This window comes from Arvicola amphibius, chromosome 6 (genome assembly GCF_903992535.2).
Source record: "Arvicola amphibius chromosome 6, mArvAmp1.2, whole genome shotgun sequence".
Taxonomy (NCBI): Eukaryota; Metazoa; Chordata; class Mammalia; order Rodentia; family Cricetidae; genus Arvicola; species Arvicola amphibius.
Genome location: NC_052052.2, coordinates 123,982,494 through 124,001,879, shown reverse-complemented (window position 1 = coordinate 124,001,879; position 19,386 = coordinate 123,982,494). Strand labels below are relative to the sequence as shown.

Here is a 19,386-nt window from a genome sequence, read left to right as displayed (position 1 = left end):
TGTGTACAAAACTGTCAACCAAGGAGGGTAGTATTTTCCGTGTAGTTCTTTCATATAAAATTTGCTGACCCCGACGTGATTTGAACACGCAACCTTCTGATCTGGAGTCAGACGCGCTACCGTTGCGCCACGAGGTCTCCCTAGGTGAGTTGCTTAATTGCTGTCTAATCAAATCTATGTAAATATCTTCTCGTTTCTTAGGAGCTTTGTGACGGGTGATCTTGACAAGTTCCTTTCTTCTCCTCCTGTCCCCCAATGAACACTAACTAACCATTGCAAGCTCTGAACTCTGTAAAGGAGACTGTGGATTCGCGCTAGCGGCTCCGGGGAAAGACTTCACGTGGTGTCTGGAGACTCGTAATCGTGCAGCACCGTTCGTGCAAGGTAACAGTCTCTCCCTGCACCTCTGTTCCTTGTTTGATATGGAACCGACGGATATCGGATCCTGACCGCCTTCCAGATCACATCTCTGTCCCGGAACAGGGTAAAACAAACGCATCTGCCAGAGTGAAACAACATGTCAAGTGTGTTTCTCTGAAAGTTCATGTGTCGTCATACAATTATATCAAGTCTTCAGAAGTCTGTGAGGTCTGTTAAAACAAAATTGGCTATAGGCAGCTAAAAGTTGGGACTATTGAACACTCTTCTTTACAGTCTGAAATACCACTGTGTTACCTGTTCTAGATAAATGGAGGCAAAAACATCCCATGATTATGTCTATGGCAGGGAAGGACCAGGAGGAAACTTCATAAGCACAAACATTTTCCCTTTCGAGGATCTCAGGCACTCTGTTTCTTTCTCAGTGACATCTCTATGCCTACTTCATCTTCCTAAAATCAATTTCAGGGCTATCCAGGCGGGCCTTGCCTTGCTTTCTTCCTGGAGACAGCAGTCTGATTCTCTTATCCTTCCCACGCTCCCTAAAGCTAGATGTCCTGCCCTTCCACTAGGGGGAACTCTTCTCCTCGGTCTCTCAAGTTGGATAAAGCTAGCTTTCTTTGACCACTGATGTATTAGTTTGTGTGTAGATCTGTGTTCGTGGGTATATGTGTGTACGCCATGTGTGTGCAGGAGACTTCAGAGGCCCCTCACCCTTAAGGCTCTGATTTCTGCCTCTCACTGACTGACACCCAGGAATTCTGAATACTATATTTCTAAGACTTATTTTTGTTTTTTAATTATGCAATGCCTGTGTACCTGGGCAGGCCAGAAGAGAAAATCAGATCCTTTGAAGCTAGTATTACAGACTGGTCTGAGCCGCCTGACATGAATGTTGGGAACTGAACAGGAGAATTCTGAGAAAGAGTTCTCAACTGCTAAGTCATCTCTCCAGTCCCATGAATAATGCTTTTGCCTCGAATAATGCAACTCAAGCTTAATCAAGGAGGATACCCCATACTTGACCCTCTCCAAATGCCTTTTGTCTTCAACTAATTTTGCTCCACTGACTTCCCCCAGAATGCTCTTCTGGGCTGCTAAGTGGAAACTGAGCTGTGCCTGCGTCTAAGTCTCTGCGGGATCCTGGAGCAGCATGAAATTTACATTCTTCATTGGGTGTGGCTATTTCTTCAAGTACAGAGACACTTGAAGCCACTCAGATATAAAAATGGAAAGAGCCTGGACCTCCGGGAACACAATTTGAAATTCATATATAAACATTCTAAACCTAGCCCTGTGTAGCAGTACATGCCTTTTATTCCAGCACTCAGGAGTCAGAGGTAGGCAGATCTCTGGGAATTTGAGGCCAACCTGGCCTACAAAACAAGCTCCAGGACAACCAGGGTTATTACACAGAGGAACCCTGCCTCAGACAACTTCTCACCCTAATACCTCAGAACATCACTTTATGCGGTCACAGTTTGGGGGAGATGGTGTTCTGAAGCAGGACTGTGAAGCTCCGATGTCCCCAGAGATGGGACATAAGATAGGCATAAGATTGTGAGCCTGAGGCTGAAGGTAAAGATAGCGTGTGAAATTACAAAACAAACAAACAAACAAACAGAGAATGTGCCCAGTTTCACACTCAGATACCAGCACACAGGGCTGTGGACGCTTATGCTGGGGTGGGAAGATGACAATCACGGCTGGTGATTTTGTTCTTATCTTTGTCTCTTTAACTGCTTTACTATTCTGAGGGAAAGTCCTGAGGTGACTAAGTCGATGCCCTTTGACAATGATGAAGACTGATGTTAAGCAGGATGGAGGCTGGGACCAAATTCGTGTGCAACATTTTGCTCCTGAGGTTTTCCTTATGGAATTTATGTTAAGTCGGGAGTGTAACCCCAGCCCCTGGCATCCACCCCAACCCCCTGGCCTGGGAGTTGCACTGGTCTGGACTCCAAATCCCAGCATGCCTGGGGAAGGGTCAGGATCACTCCCACAGGGTATTTAAGTGGACTTCCAGAGGAGAAACACATGGTTCCAGGTTTGCATGTGCTCCCCGCTTTTCTCTCTCCCCTCCATGTGCTTGGCCACTCAAGAGCGCCATATTTAATAAAAAAATGGGCATTTTAATTTGGTTTGATCTGACCTAATTGGACGCCCATCTTAGGATTTTTCCTAACAATTTAAAACATTCGTAGGGTCTTTTAACTCTGCCATGAGGCTCCTAATGACAAAGAATTCTTAAGGGTTACCAGGGTCCTCGGGGAGCAGGTGAAGATCACAGTGGGTGAGAGACAGACAGATACGTCATCCAAAGAGAGTTTGGGTATAGAGTTTATTTAATGGGTTATGGAGGGAAAGGGAAGGGGGAAGGGAAAAAAGGGGAAAAAGAGAGAGAAGCAGGGGGGGAGAGAGAGAGAAAGAAAGAGAGGGGGGAGGAGTAGTTACTTGTTCAGAAGAGGGATGGAAAGAGAGCAGGCACAGACTGGAGGAGGTAGAAAATCTGTTTGTCTGGGTGTGGGAGTGGGGGGAGGGGAGGGGCTTGTCTCCTAAAAGAACAGGGTACCCAGGTGACAAGCCGGGCCAGCAGGAGCCAGGCTGACTTGAATTCCTTCATTTTTTTTTTTTTTTTTTTTTTTTTTTTTTTTTCAAGACAGGGTTTCTCTGTAGAATTCCTTTAATCTTAATGCTGAAAGACACAGGTTTCTGTGTACATCACTTGCTGAAACAAAGCATTTTTTCCCTGTGCTCTGTAGGAATTCAGCAGAATCACTGTATGGGCAGCTAGTAGAAGGAACAACTGTCTTTTAGAAGTACCCTGACCTTGAAGAATCCTTGTGAAAAAAGGCTGAGGGAGCCTTTCAGCCACCCCATGGCTTTGGCCAGCCATGATAAGCTAAATATGAACAGATCACCCAAAGGAAGTTTTTTACTTCCAACCATTATCACCTGCCAGAGTAGGACTCAGCCATTGATAAATTTAATGGAGGCCTGAGTCTTAGTAGTTTACCCTGAAGCAATACCTGGTTGTGGGAAGGACCATAAGCTAAGATTACCTGAGCACCGTTATGCCCAAATTTGCAAAGTCCCCACAGAAGCCAACAAGGAGACAGAGTCCCGATGTAAAAGCAAAGAGCCTTTATTTTATGCAAGTTTGCAAACTCGGTCTCTCCACATGTCTAACATATTGGAATAAATGGAGAGCCCCGAGCTCAGTTAGAGTTGGGTTTTTATAGTAGTAAAGATGGGGGTGAGGGAGTTCTGAGGATCAGGACCCCTGATTGGCTGACATTTGTCTAGGGGTGTCCTGGTGAGTGTGTGCTGGCGGGTGGTCCTGTCTACAGTGGTTGGAATGTTAGGCATTTCCTTTGGATGGTCTGTTCTTGGGTGGTGCTCAGTGACCTTCAAGCCCACTGCTACCACAGGAGCCACCTTGCAGTCGTTTAGGAAATGGGCATCAAGTTGATCTGGCTCCTTCTGGCTGAAATGGGGCACAACAGGTTCAGAGTTTCCACTCTTGTAGGCCTCAGAGGACAACCAAAAGAAACCTCCCAGATGATGTTAGCCTATGCAGAACCAGCTAAGGGTGGGCTACTGCAAGGGGGAAGAAACAGGATTAAGGCAGCAGATCAATACTTGGATCCAAAGGGAATGGATCATTGCTAAGACTATTGGAATTGCAACCCATTTCCACCATGAATAGCCAAGTTCCAAAGCTCTCCCTTCAAGGAAGAGTAGTGCCCACACGGTTGGACCCTACTAAGGAGAGTGGCAGAACTAGCAACAACACTCAGGTGGATCAAATGATGTCCTCTAGTTCACAGATGACCACACCAGTGGAAAACACTTCTGGCCCAAAGGTGTTATAACATAGGTAAATTAGCAAGTGATTTAGAGTTTTATCTTGGGTATAAGCAGGCCGAACAAAAAGCCAGCCAGAGCCAAAGACAGTGATGCATGGCTTTTTAAGAAACAAGGAGCAAACAAGGAAAAGTTGTACGAACCTGCTCATTTGAGCAAGTATTTTAGGTCACTCATGTGTTGACCTGCCCAAGCACTTTCCTCAAGACATCTCCTCTCCAAGGTTCAACCATTGCTACTATCACTGACTGTATAAATCAGAGGTCTGAAACTTGAACAGGTAGAATAGGGATTTTTTTTTTAAATGTATGTGTAGAAGATACACTCAGATGACCTTCTAAGAATGGAGCCGCAGTTCAAAAGATCATTGGTCACTCTGCATTTTTAATCCTAAAGGACAGGCGTGTGCACCCTAGGTCTCTGGAGAGCTGAACGAAGGTGACTCTTGGGTTTGTCCCTCTGGAGAAAAACTGGCAGAGACTGTCATTATTCTATGTAGCACAGCCTAGTGGAACCCAGTTTCCTGCTAAGCCACGTATAGGCAACAGTTCACCTTCCTGGTCACAAGCATGTTTCCAAAGGTTCTAGTTAGCTGACGGAGAGGCTGAGACTGACTGCAGCGAACGCTTCTGACCCAAGCCTCACGGCTCATTTCTTCAGAAAGTGCTGTGGGTTGCTCAAAATTTTAGATCCTTCCAGCAACCTAGTCCCAAGCAGAATAATCTGATGCTGTATTTGAGCTCTGGTTAGACACTGAATTGACAATCTGCATTTGAGTATAGGCTAGAAATATCAGATGGATGACAGGTGAAGCTCCTCTTGACAGGTTAAAGATCAACACAATAGAAAAAGCAGTTATTTTAGGGCCTTCTGGGGCTTTTATTTTTGTCAAAAAAGCTCCTCCTGCAAAGCAGAGTAGGAACCTGCAGGTGTCTCTCTCTCCTCTTCCTTCCCTCCCTCCCCCCTGGTGCTGGGTTCAAGATTAGGGCTTGCTGCACACAGGGGAGCACTCTATGACTGGGCAGCACACCTCTCCCTGAGGCAGTTCCTTGTTCAAGAAATCCTGACCTTGGGTGGGACTTCTGACTCTGCCCCTTCTCTGTCTGGAGCTCTCCAGTGCACAGGACCAGGAACTGGGTCAGCTGTTGTTGGGGAAATGGCATTGCTCAAAACCTTTTCGCTCTTGTATTGAACAACTTTGTGCAGAGATTAGCCCTGGGCCCTGCAAGGAAAGAGGAATTAGGTCATGCAGGTACCTGTCTTCTGAAAGAGATACTCAAATGACTAGAAAGATGCCACTGACACCTAAGTAACAATATAGGACAGGATACAGGAGTAGCAAAAGTGATGGGTGTCAGGTGAGTCTGGGGACACTTCATTCCAGGAACATTTGGAGTTTATGAACACCAAGGCTGATCAAACACCTGGGGTAGTTGCCTTTAATCCCAGCACTTGGAAGGCAGGAGCAGGTAAAGCTCTATGAGTTTAAAGCCAGGCAGGCCAGGTAGGGCTACATAGTGATTCCTTGTCTCAAAACAAAATAAAACACATACACACATAATAACAACAACACTCCTCTTCCCTGCCCCCTCCCCCAAAAAAGAAAGGAAGGAAGGAAGGAAGGAAGGAAGGGAGGGAGGGAGGGAGGGAGGGAGGGAGGGAGGGAGAGAGAGAGACAGAGAGAGAGAGAAAGAAAGAAAGAAAGAAAGAAAGAAAGAAAGAAAGAAAGAAAGAAAGAAAGAAAGAAAAGCTTGCCAAAAGGCAGAAACAAAGGGAAACAAGAGGAGGTACTACAGGAACGGGGCAAAGGCGACTGTGGCGTCATGCTAGTGTGAAGGGCAGAGTTTTAAAACTGGATCACAATGAACTGGAGGCCTCCCAAGCAAACACTTGGACATCTGAGCTGAGGGCTGTGACTCTGGGCAATTATCTTGGAAAACATCTATACAGTTGTAACCACCACAGCAAGAAAGGAGACGGTCTAAAGAGAGACGCTAGTGCCCTCTTCTTCAGCTGACTATAAAATAATTAACCTCCAAAGAGTCAAATTTCCTTAGGAATTCCATGCTGGGGGAAGGGAAAGGCTGAAGATCTAGTGCCAGGGTAGAAGCCTGCCTCCCAGGAAGAGACTTCACACAGTCTGAGGACTTCTTGGCTCTCCTTTCAGGAGAGACTGGAGCTGAAACAATGATAGCTGGTGATGGATAGGAACACATCTTGACCAGGGCCAGTTGTTATGGATACCTCTTGCCTTCTAGTTAACCTTAAGTCTCATGTTTCTACCATGAGTATGAACTTGGGGAGAGGCCACTGGACCTCTCTTTTCTCCTTAATGTGGCCACGTTAGATAGATATCCTCTGCTTTTCACCATTATTTGTCTTCCGTTGCTCTTCCAGGGGACAGGTGGCCCAAGCCTTGCCTTTTGGAACTGCCAGAGCCCAGACTTTTATCATAAAACATCCAGTAGTCCAATGACAATATAGTCACCAATATAGGTGTCCGCTCAGGGATACTAGAGAGAAGAACTGTAAGCAGTTGATAAAGTACAGCGACAAAGTCAGTGTCGGTCCCCTGTCCCAAAAGGACGTCATTTCCACAAGGAAAAGTACTTTTCCCTACGATTTTTCAGGGTCCTCCTGAGACACCTGTAACGGCGGTCGGAGGAGTTTGGAAATAACCAAAAATAGTCCTTTTAGAATAAATCAGTTTTAATAAAAGGAGAATAAGGGAACTTACAGAGCCAAGGGTCCAGCGAAGCAAAGGGTAACGTGGGGAGAAAAAACAGGGCCGTCCCTCCCGGACCCGGTCCTTTTTAAAGGTACCTTTCTCCCCTGGGGCAGCCACACCCCTGAACGCAAGGATTGGGCCAGCTGCCCCAACAGACACCCCTTACCCACCGGGCCTCAGACGGCGGCGAATACAGGTACTGCCTTTTGTCTCCGTCAACCACCCACGCCTGCCTCCTGCGACTTCCTCCACTACTCCTCTCGGCAAGCCTAGCAATTTGCACAGGATTCTTCTGGCTTGGGAAGGGGGCTGCTTGGGTCTGGCTTCCCTGCCTCCCTTCTTCATACACAGGTCAACACACAGGGATGGGGTCTCTGGACAGCAGTCACAACTCCAGGATCCGTCAAGTGGAAGAAAGAGGGGAAGAATGGGGAGGGTGAGGAAGGGGGAGACTAGGAGGGAATGAAAGAAAGGGGCAAAAGGAGAGAGGAAAGGAGGACCCGAGGGCAGAAAGGAAGGATTGTTTCAGTGTATTCTACCTAGTAACAGGTGACAGATAGACACAGGAATACTATTGGCTGATAACTCGTGGCCGACCAATCCCAGGCTCTAAACGACTCAATGGAAATTGTGAGACCTCCGCCGAGGTCTGTTGTGAGTCCCCGCACTTTCAGGCTAATGGAGAGCGGAAAGTTCTTTCATCTCTTCTATAGCAGTTTCTTCTCTGGTGGCACGATAATCGGTATCTGAGGGTCAGAGAAGAAAAAAAACACAGAGGTTAATTCTAGCAGGTAGGGAAGGGGTGGGAGCGCTCGGAGACCTGGCAGGGGCTGTAGGAGCCTGGGGGTGAGGGGTTTCGTGCTGTGAACGAAAAGCCGACACCTGGGGGAAGGGCGGTCTTACCTACCTAGCTTTACCTGGGTTCACAAGGAGGTGAAAAAAGGACGAGGAAGGGGAGGGGAAGAAAGGGAAGGAGGCTGGAGAAGGATAGAGGGAGGAAGGAGAAAGGGGAGGAACGTGGTAGATAATTAGGAGAAAGAGCCCGCCCGAGGAACGGGAAGAGGAGGAAAGGGAGATGGGGAGAAGAGGAGAGGAGGAGGCGAGAAGGCCAAAAAAAGAGAGAAAAAGGAGGAGAGAGGGGGAGGAATATCAAATGACCGCTGAAGAAACTGGACTCTGAAAAGACAGCTGATCCTAATTAGACAGCAGAAAGCTGCCTGCTTGCTGTTTAGGTTGTTTGTTTACTAGGATGTTTAGTGAACCCTCCCATCAAGCTAGGAAGGAGTCTGTCCATCTAAGGCAGAAGTTGGAATGCTTATGAGACCAGCACAGGGACAAAAAGTACAACAGCCATGAGAACCGTGGGTGATTTCTCCTCTGTTGCCTGTCCTTACTTGATCTAGGTGACCCTGTCCCGAAGACTTATGGAGCCTGCTACTTCCCTGCAGTCTTACCGGCTAGCCTACCTTCTCTTCTTCCTGGTCCTCAGCCTGTTTGGGCTGGTCTCAGGTAAGGCCGTAGGCTTCTTGCTCCCTTCACCTTTTGAGAAAGCAATGCCCACAGTTCTCCTGACAGACAGAGCTAGGAGGTCTGGAGCTGTGCTGGCTCACCCTTCTATTCTGAATGTATACCCTGGATTTTCCCAATCTTGTCCTAAAGAAATGCAGCAAGAGCCTCAAAGGAGACCTGTACATACTCCTGTAAAATTTCAAGTGCCAAAAGAGTTAAAAACAGATGAAGTAGATTTTAATAATATCCTTTGTCTAATGCCACATAATCAAATACTAATACTTAAATGCCAGGTGTGGTGGTGCACACCTATAAACTTGGGCAACCGAGATAAGACTGCCAAGAGTTCAAGGCCAGCCAGGGGTTCATAATAAGATGCTGTCTCGTAAAACAAAACAAGGGGGCTGGAAATGTGGCTCAGTTGCTAGAGTGCTTGCCTAGCATACACAGTTGTGGTTTGAACCCTGGGTCTGTACCACACGCACAAGAACAAGTCTTTCTGAGCACTGGGTCTTCAGTGTGTGCTCAGGGTGACCTCCGTGTTCTGCTCATGTGGGTTCGGGTTTGTTGGTTTTATTTTGCTCTTCTTCATGGTGGACTTGCTATATAGCTAAAGATGACATTGAAGAGCTGATCCTCCAGCCTCCATCTCCTGAGTGTTGGCATCATGGGTGTGCATTACGCACAACTCAGTATTTTGTTACTGAAGCATTTACAGCATCATTGGGTTGTTCCAAGAGATGCTGCTCACCAGCCACAACTACCAGCCTATCTAGGAAGCCCCCTTGACCTTGAAAAGAACTTGTCTAAGCCTTTTAGTTCTCCGGGCCACTCTAGATGAAGACTTTCCAGGGCCACACAGTAAATGACCTGAAGGTATCCGTTCTAGTTTCATTTCTGTTGCACCGACAGAAAGCAGTGTAGGAAAGAAAAATGTTTAATTGGTACAGATGCAGACCACAGTTCTTTTTTTTTTTCTTTTAAAGATTTATTTATCTATTATGCATACAGTATTCTCAGTACTTTGCCTGTATGTCTGCCTGCAGGCTGGAAGAGGGCACCAGATCTCATTACAGATGGTTGTGAGCCACCATGCGGTTCCTGGGAATTGAACTCAGGACCTTTAGGAAGAGCTCTTAACCTCTGAGCCATATCTCCAGCCCCAGACCACAGTTCTTCGCTGAGGGAAGTCACGAAAGGAATTGAGAGCAGTACTCCTTGCTATTCCATACATCACTGCCTCCAACCAAGGAACTTAATTCACTGCCAAAGAAGTGCAGGATGGCCCTTGGACAAAGCTACTGACTGACTGGCTTCAGGCTCTTGTGTAGATCAGGATCACCTGCCTAGGGCATGGTGTGGGTGGGGCCCCTCCTACATTAATTAGCAATCGAGACAATCTCCCCCCCCCATAAAGATAACTACAGACCAATCTGACCTAAGCAATTTCTCAGCTGAGATTCTCTTCCGAGATAATGCGAAGTTGTGTCAAGTTGACAGTTAAAACTAACCAGGCTAGTGTCCAAAGCACAGCTTGTGCATGACCCAAAACTGTCACTACAGAGTTCACACTTGAGAACCACAGAAACAAAACAGACAACGTCAAAAACAAACCTCATGTAAGTAAGTTCACCATTTTGCATTGTGTTGAATTTATAGCTATCCAGGGCCATAGCTTGAACACTCCTGAAACCCTAGAATACCACTTGAGTACGTTGGAAATTTAATGGCTGGAATTCCTGTCTGATTGTCCTCCTTTGTTGAATAGCCCAGTTTACTGTCATGGGACCAGCTGAGCCCATCCTGGCCATGGTAGGAGAAAATACCACACTGCACTGCTGCCTGTCACCAGAGAGAAATGCAGAAGACATGGAGGTGCGGTGGTTTCGGCGGCATTTCTCCCCTGCAGTGCTGGTGTACAAAGGCCGTCAAGAGAGAGCAGAGGAGCAGATGGCGGCATATCAAGGAAGAACCACCTTCGTGAGCACAGACATCAGCCAGGGAAGAGTGGCGCTCGTTGTCCACAATGTCACAGCCTATGACAATGGCATCTACGGCTGTTACTTCCAGCAAGGCAGGTCCTATGATCAGGCCATCATGAGGCTCCTGGTAGCAAGTGAGTCGCTCCACTTTCCTCTGTTGGCTTTTCCCACTGTGACCTTTGGGGGACACTGCTCTCTTGGATTCGGAATCATCACAGACTAGCACATTTCTTGCCTATGATCCCTTTTATACAAGGAGAGTTGCTTCTTGTGTCCACCTGAGTGAGCTCTGCTAAGCTGTAACCGTTGCTTCTAGACTGACAGAAGAAAATGTGCAAGGATACCTGAGATAAACAAGCATTGCCCCAAAAGTCACGATGGACATTTCACAGGTTAATATTAGTCGTATAGCCCAGGTCAGGCTTACACTCACTTTGTTGCTGATAATGACCTTGAACTTCTGATCTTCCTACCTCCCTACCGAGAGCTGAGATTGCAGCCTGTATCACCATCATCCTCATCCCCAGCTAATCTTGCCTTTCCCCCCATTTCTTCCAATAGCAACTGTAGAGAAAGCAACTGACTTGTGACGAGAGCAGATGTTAAATACAGCAGTAAAGTGACGCACTAGGACTGTCAACCCCATAGAGGCATTGAGTGAGAGTACTACCTGGAACAATTTTGCAGAGATTCAGGTTGGAAGTGGCAATTAAACTGGGCATGCTGGGCAAGGAGCCATGACTTTTTGTTTTTTTGTATCACACAATAGTAAAGGCAGAAGGTTTCCTGACCCTCATACCCTGATTTTGCTCACAGTAGAACTGCAGGGTTAGCTGGTGGTACTGGGGTTATAGACATGTTTCCACCCAAACTTTTGTTTCGGTGCTGAGGATCCAAATTCAGGTTTTTGCATTTTGGCAACAAGTGCTTTACCCAGTGAGCCATCTCCCCAGCACCCCTTAATTTTTTTTTTAAATTTCCTATTTTGTTTGTTGGATTGATTGACTGGGTGATTTCATCCTTAAGTCTGTTGTCTCTGAACCCTGTGGAATATTTTATAGGATTGTTTTTGCCAGATTGTCACACTTCATGTGTGTATGTGTTGGATTTGTTGTTTGTTTGTTTGTTGTTTTGAGACAGGGACTCTCAAATATAGCCCTGGCTGGTCAAATTATTTTGAATCTTATTCCATATCAAGTTTTATGAATGAGACTGGACGTCTTTAGCTACTTTGTTTCCTTGGCAAAATCAAATTGAAGGTCCACACATGATGGCAAACACCTGCTTCCGCTCCAGTGCTTGGGACTTAGAGACCAGAAGATCGGGAGTTCTAGACCATCCTCAACTCCGTATCTAATTCAAGGCTAGCTTGAGCTCTATGAGAGTTTTGTCTCAAAAACAAACAAAAGAAATCAAGTTGAATGCTCTGGTGTGGTGGCATATGCACGTAATTCCAGCACCCAAAAGCTGAGACAGGATTATTTCTGTGAGTTTGAGGCTAGCCTGAACTACATAATGAGGTCTATCTCAAACAACAGCAACAACAAATATCATCAAATAGAATACAAAGCACTGAATTTTACTGAGTGCTTGAATTTCCTTTCTTTGGTATAATTTACTGGGTGATCTTGACAAAGAAACTATTCAATAAAAGTTTGTGGGGCATGCCTAAAGGGACACACATGTCTTACCGCCACATACCCAAAGCTTTGCTCTGCCTTATGTTCTCTCCTGCTGAAGGCTTCCAGGACACTCTTCTGATGACATACACAGAGCACATGGCACTGTTTTGACTACCTCAGGTGCATTCCTATCTCCCTAATAGGTGAATTTGAGGGTGCACTATACAGATTGTCTACCTGTCTACCTGAGTGAGTCCCTAAAAGCTAAACACTTCTGAATGTCAAGAGTTGGTTTTGTGGAAACACTTTACCTATTCTTCAAAGGCAGCAGGCAGTGTGGTGAGCACACAGCTGCGGGCCATGGCCTTTCCTCTGCTTGGTCATGAGAGAGGGAGAGAGAAAGGACAGTGTCTTAAAGTAAGAAAGTTTTATAAGATTGTGGCATCCTGACAGATTCTTATTCTAAAATGTCCACAAGGCCAAAGCAGCTGAGGAATTTCCCACAGAGCACAAAGTGAAGTTCTAAGTTGGCCTCTTTAGGTTGGACAGAAGATACCTTCTTAGAAGTCAGATGATTGGAGTCTCTGGCAGGATCAGTGAAGCAACAAGCCTTTAAGGAGACAGTAGAGATATGTGAGCCACGATGAGCCCTGGAGCTAGAACACGATTGTAAATGTGAGAATCTTTTGCTCTTAGCTTCCAGCACATTTGGCACATTGGTCCCTTCTCTAGCATCAATGCCTTTCTTTCTCCCCGTTTTTTCTTTCTTCCTTCCTGACTCATCATCCCTCCATCTTTTGGCTGCATATTCATTACCCGTAGGTTCAGCCAGTGTGGACTTCCCTTCCCTTGGTTTCTATCATTAAGATCAGACCACTTAAAATACACACACTGAAATACTATTGCTTATTTTATGATGCTAAGGATCCAACGCGAGCCCCTGCTGCGCCAGACACACACTCTCCCACTGAGCTACATCCCTACCCATACCTACATTCCTACCAGCCATTATTTTTGTTTGCTTTTTTGAAACAAGGTATCACTGTGTAGCCTGGGCTGTTCTGGAACTCACTATGTAGACTAGGCTGGCCTCCAACTCATAGAGATCTTCCTATTTCTGCCTTCCTAGTGCTGAGACTAAACCAGCCATTCTTTTAGCTGAGCTCTGGTGTTTCCTTCTAGGCCTGGGCTCTACGCCTCTCATTAACATGAAGACCCTTGAGGATGGGAGCATCTTGTTGGAGTGCACATCTGAAGGGTGGTACCCAGAGCCCCAAGCTGTGTGGAGAGACCCCTACTATGAAGTCGTGCCTGCCCTGGAGGAAGAGTATACAGCTGACAGAGGAGGCCTCTTCACGGTCACCATGAATGTGATCATCAGAGACTGTTCTGTGAGGAACATGACCTGCTCTGTTAACAACACCCTGCTCAACCAGGAGATGGAGAGTGTGGTTTTCATTCCAGGTTAGTCTTCTGCTCTCTGGAGCTATATCGGGAAAAGGTAGGCTCTTCTGCAAATAGACTGATATCTGGAGTAGTGATGGGAGACTAGAGGACGGGTTGAGGAAGGATCTTTGGCTCTGCAGAGCTGGAGGCTGGAGCTGAACTGAGGCCACATCCCTTGACACAAGAAGAAAATCACAAACATGTGAATGGGTAGTGATCAACAGTGATAGACGAGCGAGGAACAGTTGTTACGTTGCTTCATCCTGTAGCTCCACACTTAGGAGGGCAGGGGAACAGACTGGGTCTCACTACTGAAACTTGACTACACTTGAATTTGTGATCCTCTTCCCTCACCCTCCCTAGTATTGGGATTTCAGTATGGGCCACCACGCCCAGCACATTGGAGGCTTTTAATGAATAATAAACTGGATCTCTGTCCCTCAGTTGAGAAGAAACTGTATGCAACAAGGGCAAAGCAAGGAGGAAGCCATTGCCAGGTCCTGGGCCAGAATGCTCTAGGCCTCTGGAAGGTAACAGCTGTAGAGATTTAGCAGACCGCTAACCTTGGCATTCATCCATGGCATTCATCCATGGAAGTCCTGGGTGACCCTGCATTTTTTGTTTGTTGTTTTGTTTTTTCAAGATAATGTTTCTCTGTGTAGCTTTGGAGACTGTCCTGGGACTCACTATGTAGACCAGGCTGGCCTCGAACTCACAGAGCTCTGCCTGCCAAGTGCTAGGATTTAAAGCATGTGCCACCACCGCCCAGCGACCCTGCATTTTTTCTCCTGGAAAGTAAGAGTTCAGCCAGTAAAAAGCCATCATCTTTCTCCCGTCCTCGGTTCTGAGGGAGAATCCCCAGGTCTGGGACCTGAGGGAACTCTCCAGATAAACTTCCTCCAAGGAGCACACTTAGTCCTGATGTTCTGTCTCTCACCACACAGCACTTCTCTGGCTCACTTTCCAGAATCCTTCGAGCCCAGCCTTCCTCTCTGGATGGTGGCCATGGCTGTTGCTCTGCCCGTTCTAATGTTGATTCTTCTGACGTCTGGAAGTATCTTCCTTGTCAAGAAGCAACACAGGAAAAAATTGATCTTGTCCGCTGAGAAAGAAGTTGAATATGAAGAAAAAGAAGCTGCACGTAAGGAACTAGGGAAAAGAGAACTTAGAAGGTAAAAGAGTAGAACAGTTGAGTTCACTATTCTTCAGTTCAAGGCCAGCCTTAGCTACAAAGTGAGTTCAAAACCAGCCTAGACTACACAGAACCATATCAAAAACAATGAAAAAAGGAGGAGGAAAAAGAAAAGAGAGGACACCACCGTTCTGACAGGTAGAAGCTTGTACTAGAAGGACCCACAGAGGCAGCAGAAGGGCTCAGAACTCTTATATCCTAATAACTAGGCTTTTGGATCTTCCATTCCAATATGTAAGCATTGCATCATTCACTTGGTTCCAAGCAGGACCATATTACTGAACAAAAGCTAGCAATATAACAGTCCTTATATTGTCTACTCACCTGGTCCGTACCACTTCTGATTTCTGACAGTTCTCAGGTATGGCTGTTTTATTAGTTACTTTATTCATTGTTGTGATAAAGTTATCTGACAGGGGCAGACAAGATAGTTCAGCAGGTAAAGGAACTTGCTACCAAGCCTGACATCCTAGAGTAAAATACTCAGAACCCCCATAGTATAAAGAAACCAGGTCCTACAGGCTGTCCTCTAACCTCTACACCTGTAACATGGCACGTGCACACACACACACACACACACACACACACAGAGTAAATGAAAAATTTTTTATTTATGTGAATAAATATTTTGCCTACATGTATTATGTGTACCAGATAAATGCCCGGTGCCCATAGAGGTGAGAAAAGGACATTGGATGAAGTTGTGGATATTTGAACCATTGTGTAGGTGCTGGGAATGGAATTGGTCTTCTGCAAAAGCAACCCGGGCTCTTAATCATTAAGCCATCTCTTCAGATCCTAAACACTTTTGCTGTTTTTGTTCTATTTTGGTTTCATTTGGTTACTGAGACAGAGTCTTACTATGTAGTTCTGGCTGTCCTAGAACTCACTATGTAAACCACGCTGGCCTCAAACTCACAGAGATCCACCTGCCTTTATCTCTGGAGTGCTGGGATTAAAGGCGTGTGCCACTACACCCGGCTTCCTAAACTAACTTCTCTCTCTCTCTCTCTCTCTCTCTCTCTCTCTCTCTCTCTCTCTCTCTCTCTCTGTCTCTCTTACATTTATTGGAGGAAGATAGCACACCCTTGCCTTCATGTAGAAATCATAGGACAATTTGTGAGAGTTGGTTCTTTCTTCATGGGTCTTGGGGGTTAGACTCAGGCTTGGCAGCAAGTGCTCTCACTCTCACCTGATCAAACTCATTAACCCAACTTAGAAAATCTCTCAAAACAAACCTAGGTTTGTTTCCGTGGTGATTCTAAACCCCAAGGTCACAATGGAGATTAACCCTGTTAGGTGGGAAAGAAGGGTTTGGCGCAGTAGGTAGAGCCAGCCCCGTATCATTTAACACAAATCCAAATTCTCTCAGCTGCCTACTGAGGACATCACCTTGTTTCTTTTTCAGGGCAACTTCAAGAAGAATTGCGTAAGTTTAAGCTTCCCTGAACTACTCTCTGCAGTGTGTGTTCTGCCGGCTTAGCCATGACCTCATGACATTCACCTCTCTGTCACTTGCAGGATGGCGAAGGACCCTCTTACATGCCGGTGAGTGCCTCTGGCATCCCCTTCTATCCAGAGACTTCTCCCCACACTAAGGGAGGACATGAACCAAGGACGCAGGGCTCCGGAGTTGGGAGGTAGGGGATTGAGGGCCTCCCTGGCTGTAGCCCACTAATGCTGGAGCCCAGGTCTGTCAGGGAAACAGTCCAGCTTCAGTCTGCCCTGCTGTTTGTTTTCCACAGTCCCTCTGTTTTCCAGAGGGGGTTCTGTGAGCGCTGCAGAGGTTTGCATACAGAATAGTTCTCCCACAGCTCTCGAATCCTGAATTAATTAGAAAGAGGACAATTCTGTCTTGAGTATTTATTACCTGGGAGATAGTTAAAATGAGCAGATGGATCCCCTTGTGGCAAAAAGACAATATACTTCCTGGTCCTGATCAGGGACATAATTACTAGGTGTCCAGAAAGACTTCTTCCCAGGACATAACCAGTCAGTGAGTCGGGTGAGGGAGAGCCCAGAGCTTCGCCACCTTTTCTTCCAGAGCATTATTTCTTACTTCATGTGTCGTCACCAAGCATCAAAGAATACAGGCTTCACCAGATACCTTGGCAGAAGGACCTTTGCTCCTTAAGAAGAAATTCAAATGCTGGGTGGTAGTGGCGCACGCCTTTAATCCCAGCACTCAGGAGGCAGAGACAGGCGGATCTCTGTGAGTTCGAGGCCAGCCTGGTCTACAAGAGCTAGTTCCAGGCCAGGCTCCAAGGATACAGAGAAACCCTGTCTCAAAAAAAGGAAGGGGGGGGGGGGATTCAAAATTGTCTCGACCTACTTGAGACAATCATACATTGTTACAATCAGACATACCAACATGGGGAAAGGAGGCTGTCATTCGAACATGACAGGCAAAGTAGACTCACTAGGCAAGATGGTTGGCAAACACTTCCTGTACCCACAGCAGACACTACTATGAGCTTCAACCTAGCTGAAAATATCCCCCTTTTAAGTTTGCTGCACACACCTCTCAGCTTGGCTTTGGGGGACATTTGCTCTCCTTCCGTATTCTTTGCTGGGTACTCTTATCAGACATTTAAATCAGATGTCATCTGGTGGAAGGGATGCAGAGACCAGTGAAGTGATCCTGTGCTAAGCCAGGACCCTGTGTAGTGAGACTCACTTAAATTCCTTAATAACTGACTCATCATTGGGGAGAGTGAGAGATTAAGCCTCTCTTGTTGGTCAAAGCCACGTTGGATGGTTTCTACTAAGAGAATCCCAGAAGTCTTATATTACGGTAGACACTGGATCAGTTCTGAGGATGCTGGAAGGGGAACCACCCACTTCAGCTCATTCGCTAAACTTTCTGGGTTTCTTGGAGCCCCGGTCTTCTCTACAGAAGACAGTACTTCTGTACCTAGGAGAAAAAGGAGCTTCAGTGTGAGCATCTTTGAATCAGAAAAGCCTTCTATGAAAAGGCCACCACACAGAGGAGTTCCACATTAGCTCCCAGGACCTCAGGAGGGACCACAGGTTGTGCATATTCAGAGGTCTGCGATCTCAGCACTAAGCCTGAGCCTTTCTCTACAGCTGATGTGGTTCTGGATCCAGATACAGCTCATCCGGAGCTCTTCCTGTCAGGTGACCAGAGAAGTGTGAGACGAGGTGCTTCTAGGCAGAGCGTGCCTGACAACCCTGAGAGATTTGACTGCCGGCCCTGTGTCCTGGGCCGGGAGAGCTTCTCCTCAGGGAAGCATTACTGGGAGGTGGAGGTGGAAAACGTTATGGTGTGGACCATTGGCGTTTGTAGAGACAATGTTGAAAGGAAAGGGGAGGCCCTGTTGGCTCCTCAGAATGGCTTCTGGACCCTGGAGATGTTTGGAAACCAGTACAGAGCCCTGTCCTCCCCAGAAACTATCATACCTCTGAAAGAGCGTCTTCACCGAGTGGCCATCTTCCTGGACTGTGAAGCTGGAGATGTTTCTTTCTACAACATGAGAGACAGATCACACATCTACACATGTCCCCCTGTGGCCTTCGCTGGACCCCTGAGACCTTTCTTTAGGCTTGGCTCTGATGACAGTGCCCTCGTCATCTGCCCAGCATTCACAGGGGCACAGGGAGTCACAATACCTGAGGGTGGGTTGATCCTATATAGGACAAAACCAGTTTCTCAGAGCCATGGGAAAAAGCCATAGCTCTCACCTCCCTCTGCACAGCACCATCAGGTGGAGAGCAGGCCCTATGTCCCTCCGCTCACTGCGAGCATCTTCCAACTGCCCCCTTCACGCATACTTCAGGCCCATGACCCAGTTCACTCCTTCAGTCATTCACTTGCTTTTAACTAGGGGGCCCAGTCTTCTTGGACCACTGCTATCACACAGCTCTCTGAGAAGAAAGCGCGAGAAAGGGAGGGGCAGAGAACTTGCAGCTTCAACATACTGCACTGGCCACAGTGGGCAAGGCAAGGGCAATAGGCTTCATTGGGGTGTAAGAAAGAGAGAATTTCAGAGGAAGGAGACAGAGAAATGAGGACATAGATGAAAGAAATGGACCAGAGAGCTTAGGGTGGGCCCCATAGAACCACTATGGGGAGGGAGGAGCTAATGGTCCTTTGATATCCAAAGCTGAAGATTTTTATATTATGTAATAAAGATGCCTGGAGTGGGTATCTGCAGACCTACACATGCAAGGAAAGAGTGAACTGTGGTGATCTGGATGTAAGCTGGCTCAGACGTCCCTACAGTAAACACTCAGTTCTGAGTCCTGTGTCCATGCTGAGGAATAGTGGCTTGAGACCTGAGGTCCCTACTGAGTAGCCGGGTCGATATGGCTCAGGTTTACTAGGGGCAGTAACAATTCAAGCTTCTTAGGCTCAGGATGTCATCTTCCCTCTCCTCCTCATGTAGGATTGGGTCTCACTGTGTAGAACAGGCTGGCCTGGAACTCCCAGAAACCAGCCTGCCTCCACCTCCAGAGTGCTGGGATTAAAGACATGCACAGCCATGCTCCATTTATGATCTTATGATATATACAAATGATTAAGCTCTTCTTTGGGGTTTATGCCTATTAAGATTTGTTTTGTTTTTTTTTTTTGGTTTTTTTTTTCTCTTGAGACACGGTCTTAGTACTGCTGTTGAAATCTCGACTCTCTTGCTCCATCCT

The 19,386-nt window shown here is 46.7% G+C and overlaps 1 protein-coding gene and 1 non-coding gene across 3 annotated transcripts; one reads left to right on the top strand and one right to left on the bottom strand.

Moving 5' to 3' along the window:
• Window positions 1–65: 65 nt before the first annotated feature.
• Window positions 66–137, bottom strand: Trnaw-cca. The gene has a single exon. It is a non-coding gene; the product is annotated as a tRNA-Trp (tRNA).
• Window positions 138–8,397: 8,260 nt separating this feature from the next.
• On the top strand, window positions 8,398–18,419 carry LOC119816518 (butyrophilin subfamily 2 member A2). Of its 2 annotated transcripts, XM_038333259.1 has the most exons (7): window positions 8,398–8,482; window positions 10,251–10,598; window positions 13,269–13,550; window positions 14,500–14,673; window positions 16,133–16,153; window positions 16,246–16,272; window positions 17,812–18,419. In XM_038333259.1, exons 1-7 carry the CDS (start codon window positions 8,398–8,400, stop codon window positions 18,417–18,419), a joined length of 1,545 nt encoding a protein of 514 aa, XP_038189187.1. The 2 variants fall into 2 exon arrangements, with proteins under 2 accessions (XP_038189187.1, XP_038189188.1); XM_038333260.1 differs by lacking the exon at window positions 16,246–16,272.
• Window positions 18,420–19,386: the final 967 nt, after the last annotated feature.

What these genes read in the sequence shown, in the direction of transcription:
- LOC119816518 (XM_038333259.1), top strand. Translation starts at nt 8,398, where the DNA reads ATGGAGCCTGCTACTTCCCTGCAGTCTTACCGGCTAGCCTACCTTCTC. An exon ending in TGAAGAAAAAGAAGCTGCAC is followed by an intron (nt 14,674 to 16,132) that starts GTAAGGAACTAG and finishes TTTCTTTTTCAG; the next exon opens with GGCAACTTCAAGAAGAATTG. An exon ending in GCAACTTCAAGAAGAATTGC is followed by an intron (nt 16,154 to 16,245) that starts GTAAGTTTAAGC and finishes TGTCACTTGCAG; the next exon opens with GATGGCGAAGGACCCTCTTA.